Here is a 6,337-nt window from a genome sequence, read left to right as displayed (position 1 = left end):
TGATTCTTGATCTTGCCAATTCATGAAGTATTGTGTTTTCCATTAGGGAAAAAAATGAAGGAATTAGTCAGATTAGGTGAAGACTGGTCGTAACTCATAATAACCTGACAAAACTCGGTTTTGGAGAACCCAGATTATAGTCTCTATTCTTGAGATCTTTTTGAGGACACTACATGTTTCAAAAGTATGTTCTATGCTATTTTGCAATATGGAGAGTTGGTGTTGTCAGAAATTAATCTTTGGTATGACAGATGACAGCATGAATTAGGAAGCTAATTTTATTTCCTTTTATCACCCTATTATTGGCGTGTTATGAATTAATTTTGAAGAGTTATGGTTGCTTTGGGTTTCTTATGTGAAGGAACATGAGAGTAAATTGCCTATAACCATAACTTTTGGGGCAATGTTAACGCACGCAGCCACTATTTACATTTCATTGCCGTGATCCCTCAAGCTACTACCACCAATGAACCCTTGTGCCACCCTGTTCATGGGCCTACACCGCTTACTCGTGGCCCTCAAACCGCGACGATGATAGCTGTGCCAACTGCCACCACTATTGTACACGACAGTTGCTAGTGTGCTAACATGTTTGATGGAAGAGGGTCCAATTGTCTTTAATTTAGGTGGCAGAACTGGGTTTCTTGACCATTGCCCCCAAAGTCATCATTATATGAAGCTAAGTTAAATGGTTTTGCGTGTCCATTGGCCCAAAAGTTGTGTCTACGGAAATTACTTGAAGATAAAAATGGGCCATTAAAAAATATTGTGGATAAAGAACCTGGGCTTGGAACTGCCAAGACCAAGATTCTTGTTAGAATCATTGTGTCAATGTAATGACTCCTTGGAGGGGTCACCCTGGAATCAACTTAAGTCTCTAGCCTTATTAATTGTTCCAGTTGATGCCTGTTTGGTTGACTTCTAGCTCCAGGTTTGTTACTAGCCCTACACACTATGTGATTCCTAAATATGACACGCATATCTTATATAATGTTTCAGAATTTCCTGATGAGGTGGAGACACCCTTAGATGTCCCGGCAAGAAAACGTTTTGCAAAATACAGAGGACTAAAATCATTTAGGACATCATCCTGGGATCCTAAGGTGCGTATGATTTTGCTATTACTGCCTAGTGCAAATTTAATATAAACTTTATGTATTTCATGTGACGTGGTTATTTCTCCCCATTTTGTTGACCTCAGGAATCTTTGCCACCTGAATATGCAAGAATATTTGCATTCGATAAGTTTACACGAACACAAAAACATGTGCTTGCTAAAAGGGCTGAGCTAGATGAAGAAAGCTCAAAGGATTGTGCCCGAATAGGATCATATGTTATGCTTCACGTGAAAAATGTTCCTACAGATGTTGCCTCCAAACTTTGTCATCCATCAAGAAGATTACCTGTTGTTGTTTCTGGTCTTCTTGAACATGAGTCAAAAATTTCAGTTCTTCATTTCAGGTATTCATTTTTTCATCTACTTGACAAACTCATGTGGTCCAGTTTTTTTTAAGTATGCATATACTAAGTTGTGTATTAATTTTTATTGATGGATCCTGTTAGTGCGTGCTTATATGAATATTAGCATGCTGTACATGTGAACAGGCTGTAACACAGTTCCATTCAAAGCACTCATTGAAGATTCAATATAATTTTGATGTTTGGTTAGTGTAAGTTCGGGAGTAATTGTGTTATTCCTCAGGATTCCCTTGGCTACTAAAGTGGTCTTGTGTAGGACGTTCATACTAACTTGACAATAGTAAGCCAGTAAACCTCCACTAGCTTTGTGTTGACTGTTGTCTTATTGTACACATTATGTGCATTATCTTGGGTTTCAAAACTAGTACTTGTTTGCTGGATATATAATGCTAGAATGCCCCTGCACTGAGCTTTAATTGACACTTGCTATTTATTGCAGCATAAAAAAGCATGACTCCTATGAAGCTCCCATCAGAAGTAAGGAACCTCTTATTTTCAATGTTGGATTCCGGCAGTTTACGGCAAGGTAATGAAAGTTCAGCCATACCATTGAGAATAATATACTCCCTCTGACAATTAATATGGATCGGAGGGAGTAGAATTTCTTTTTTCATTTTTTGTATAGGTATGCCGTTGCACTGTATAACCAGAGAAGTATCTTACTGATTGTTTTGACACTTTTCTAGGCCACTATTTTCATCTGACAACATCAATTGCAATAAGCATAAGATGGAGAGATTTTTACATCATGGGCGATTTTCTATTGCCTCCGTCTATGCTCCAATTTCCTTTCCACCCGTTCCTCTGATTGTTTTGAAGAACATAGATGGGCAACAACCTGTCATTGCTGCAGTAGGTACACTGAAAAGTGTGGATCCTGACCAGATTATTCTCAAAAAAATTGTTTTGACTGGGTAAGCTTTGGTAGCATATTTTACTAGGCAAATACGCCTGCAACTTGTACATTGTTTTCCTACCAGTATATGTACTTGTGTCCACACAGTTTCATTTGTAGGACTGATGGTTGAATGTTATATTTCTGTATTTTTAGAATTAATTATATGTAGTTGTGTTCATACAAAATTTGGTTCCCATCATAGTCACCTGTGTTAGAGGGTGGAGGGCTGACGTAGGCTTGAACCAGGATGTATCTTTCAGTTTTTCTCCTATGATGAAGGCCTTTTAAGTGGACCTAGTTTCTTTCAAAGTCAAAATATGGGGCGGTTGGTTTCTGAAACTACTCTTATCTATACCATTAGTGCTATATGTAGAAGGGGATCCATCTATGGAGAAATGGGAACATATCTTGCAATTTTGTTTGGTTGGAGGATAGAATAATAGAGCTAAACCAACTGTTACAGTAGGTTCTACGCGGACCTTAAGTAGGTGCATTAGTACTAATTTTACTGAGATACTAATATTATTCTTTATAGAAGAATAAACAAACACATTCTTTGAGGAAAAATCTAGAATGATATTCTTTAGTAGACCAAAAAATGATCAGAAACTGGCTTGTCAGCGCCCTAGCCTAGCTCGGCAATTCTTCGAAGTTCCTAGCTCGGTAATTCTTCAAAGTTCAATTTCTTTAGAATGTTCAAAAGGGGATATATCAGATGATGCTGGCTGCTCAATCTGTCTAGGGTTGCAATCTTGTATTTTTTGTTGTTTCAACCTGAACTGAACAATTGCGATCTGCCTATCTTGGAATTTTTCTTGGGATGTTCAGGATGAAATTGACATAGAGGATTGATCATATGAAAACGTTCTCAGTTGATGCATACACTTAACTCAGGATAGGAAGAAGGGAAATGAAAAATAAATAAAGCCAAAATAACATGTTGTAGATGGAGAGCACAGATACAAATGGTTTTGGCTGAAACTGTTTTCTTGTCCCAACACATTATGTGAGAAAAAAAAAGTATTCCGCCTTGGAAGTTGTTCTTCCTGGTCATATTTTGAATACATGCACCGCTGATGCTTCCACTTGATCTAATGTGATATGCGTAAAGTATTTCACCCCTTGAATGGCTCTTGTTTTGGTTTCATCTAATCAACGCTGTCTTATTTGACAACTTGTGCAGGTATCCCCAGAGAGTCTCGAAACTCAAAGCAATGGTGCGGTACATGTTCCACCACCCGGAAGACGTCAGATGGTTCAAGGCGAGTATTTCTGTGTTGTATCGATATATCCCATCACTTTGTCTTCACTGCTAGTAACACACACCATTGTTTTTTGCAGCCTGTCGAGCTGTGGACGAAGCATGGCAAACGCGGCCGGATCAAGGAGACTGTCGGCACTCATGGTATGTTTGACTAATCCCGCAGCCGATGTATTGGTGCAGTTCGATCTGGTTTTCTGTGCCTGAACCCTTTCTATTCTTGCCGCCAGGTTCCATGAAATGCATATTCAACAGCAGCGTCCAGCAGCATGATACCGTGTGCATGAGCTTGTTCAAACGAGCTTTCCCCAAATGGCCAGAACAGTTCTATCATCAGATATAAGAATACCCGTACGCTTTGCGTACCGGCTATAAAGGTTGCGAACGAGCTTCTGGCTCTCGGTGGATTGTATCCCGTAGCCCATAGAAGTGGAGCAGTGGTGCGTGCTTGTTGATGCAGCTCATATAGGTCTTGGTGAGAACGCGACTTTTGTACGAAGACGGAGGGAGATGCAGCTTTGCTGTGTGTTGTATTGCCTTACTGTTTTGTCTGTTCATGTTACCAACATGGTTGGATTTTGGGCATACTGATAATACCTCTCAATATAGTGTGTTGTTTTCTTGCACCAGCAATCTGCTTGTGTGTGACGCATAGCTCTTTCTGAATTTAATATTGGTTCGCAGTTATGTAGAGAATGGCTTTGTAGCAGTGTTTTGTTTCAATGGAAGATAAGTTACGGAGGTTCAGATTTTACATTGGAAGGAACGGTTGTGCTCAGCCGCTGGGGGGAACAACCTTGGAATACTTTTCTTGGGGGGAACAATGTACTCCTACTTCATCCGTCCAGAATTAATTGACACAGGTATCTAGGTAGTATACAATAGATCATCTACTTCCTTGTCTTATTGTTCCGATAAGACATTGATATTAGGTTGCAAAGGTTTGGCACCGTCTTACCCTAAAGCCCAAACAGACAAGCCTAAAGTCAGGCTTGGAGCATCGTATCGTATGCACAGAGGAGCATTTTGAAGGGGACACGGAAGGCGGCGGAGTTGATCGACCCATATGGCGCTGTTGAATGATATACTCTGGCCGATGGAGCTAGCGACCCCCCTCCGTCATGATTTTGAAGATGGTCGTGTGTAGATGACAAGCGCGGTATACTCATCCATTACCAGGTTGAGCATACCAAGATGGTCAAAACAGCCAGCGTACAGGATGCAGCGCTAGGTTGTAAACAAGTGGTGGTAAGCGTGGATGGAAGTGCCCCAGCGATAAGAATGGGATGGTAATTGCTCCCTGCCTGCCATTTGTCACTATGGGCGCGGAATGTCGAAACAAGAAAAAATAAGTAAATAAAAACTTGCAGCTCACCAGCTGTGAAGGCAAGAATTTAAGCAGACTAAACCACCAGTAGCATCAAAGCAAATACCTGTGTGACATTAGAACCAACAACACATAATAGCACCTCCCATGTCCCACCCAGCCTCTAAATAAAACCCCCCAAAAATAAATCCCAGCCAGCTGACAAGCCATTGCTGCGCTGCTACTCGACATTTTTCAGATGGAGTACTATCTACTACTAGTACATTACACATTGGCATTCTCATATCAACTAATAGCAATTTGACTTGAATCAATAGATCAAGAGCCAAAGTTAACTTAACTAGAATAAAGGACAAGGCTATCATCATCAGAGGATTCACTCCCTCCCGTTGTTGGATCGAATTCAGAGTCACTGTCCTCATCATAATACAAGGGAAATTGTGTATCTTCCCTGCCCATATCGTACACCCCTTCTAATGGGTGCTTCAGTTCACCCATTCCTTGGTTCTTACATGCATAACATTCACCTGCCAAAGTAAATCACAATGTTAGAATTTTTTCAGGTCCACTACAAGTCATAAGGTGAAAATTTTCCATACCATATTGATCTTGCTCCAAAGGATAACAGACATAGCATTTTATCATGCATATCGATTTGACCTGACCGAAGTACATTGCCGATGTCCAATCAGCTGAGCTAGGCTTCTTTGTCTTGACAGTAAAGTTGAAGTGATGAAATGTCTTCAAATAATGCTCCACATGGAAACATTGATGGACAAGCTCGTCAAATTCATAATCAACTCCCTAAGATGAAACAAGTGTTAGTCATACTTCTCCACAGTCCCAACAATAAAAATGATTTAGAGCAGAAATGGAGAACCTTAAGTTCATCTTTGCTCTCAATTTTTTTTTTAGAAAAGGAGGATGACCCCCGGCCTCTGCATCTGGGCGATGCATACGGCCACTTTATTAATTATTCTCACAAGACCTTACAAAGTCATACAATAGTAAGACTAAAGCCGCCGTCTAAACAACAAACTGTCGCTACACCTATCCAGTTGATGAAGGGGCGCAGATAGCCTGGGCCTAATACCAAACAGAAATCGCAGCCAAGCCTAACATCTAAGACCTGAGACCCCAACCTAGCCACTTGCCGGGTCTGGGGCACACACTGGTCCGGCGTGCTCTCAGAGGCCGCCGCCGCCAACTGCCACCGCTCCATCTTCAGAACTGTACTGATGCATCAACCTTGGTCGGCCCAGCTATCGTCGACGCCACCACGGCGCCCAACGTCACCTCCTCCCTGCGCGCAAACAGCTGTACACGTCGCGGTCGCCACTGATACACCTCAGCGCCATGCTGCCACGTACCA

The 6,337-nt window shown here is 41.3% G+C and overlaps 1 protein-coding gene across 2 annotated transcripts in view; it reads left to right on the top strand.

Moving 5' to 3' along the window:
- LOC119336980 (pre-rRNA-processing protein TSR1 homolog) overlaps window positions 1-4,271 on the top strand; it is a 10,378-nt gene extending 6,107 nt beyond the window's left edge. For both annotated transcript variants that reach the window (XM_037609070.1, XM_037609069.1), the window contains exons 15-21: window positions 1,000-1,103; window positions 1,202-1,461; window positions 1,919-2,005; window positions 2,166-2,393; window positions 3,561-3,639; window positions 3,719-3,782; window positions 3,869-4,271. In XM_037609070.1, the coding sequence (XP_037464967.1) occupies window positions 1,000-1,103; window positions 1,202-1,461; window positions 1,919-2,005; window positions 2,166-2,393; window positions 3,561-3,639; window positions 3,719-3,782; window positions 3,869-3,981 (935 nt within the window). In that variant the 3' untranslated portion in view covers window positions 3,982-4,271. The remainder of the gene's footprint in view (window positions 1-999; window positions 1,104-1,201; window positions 1,462-1,918; window positions 2,006-2,165; window positions 2,394-3,560; window positions 3,640-3,718; window positions 3,783-3,868) is intronic.
- The last annotated feature ends 2,066 nt before the right edge of the window (window positions 4,272-6,337 follow it).

Source organism: Triticum dicoccoides, chromosome 7B (assembly GCF_002162155.2).
Source record: "Triticum dicoccoides isolate Atlit2015 ecotype Zavitan chromosome 7B, WEW_v2.0, whole genome shotgun sequence".
Taxonomy (NCBI): Eukaryota; Viridiplantae; Streptophyta; class Magnoliopsida; order Poales; family Poaceae; genus Triticum; species Triticum dicoccoides.
Note: the sequence above shows the minus strand (reverse complement) of the source record. Positions and strands in the feature narration are given on the sequence as shown.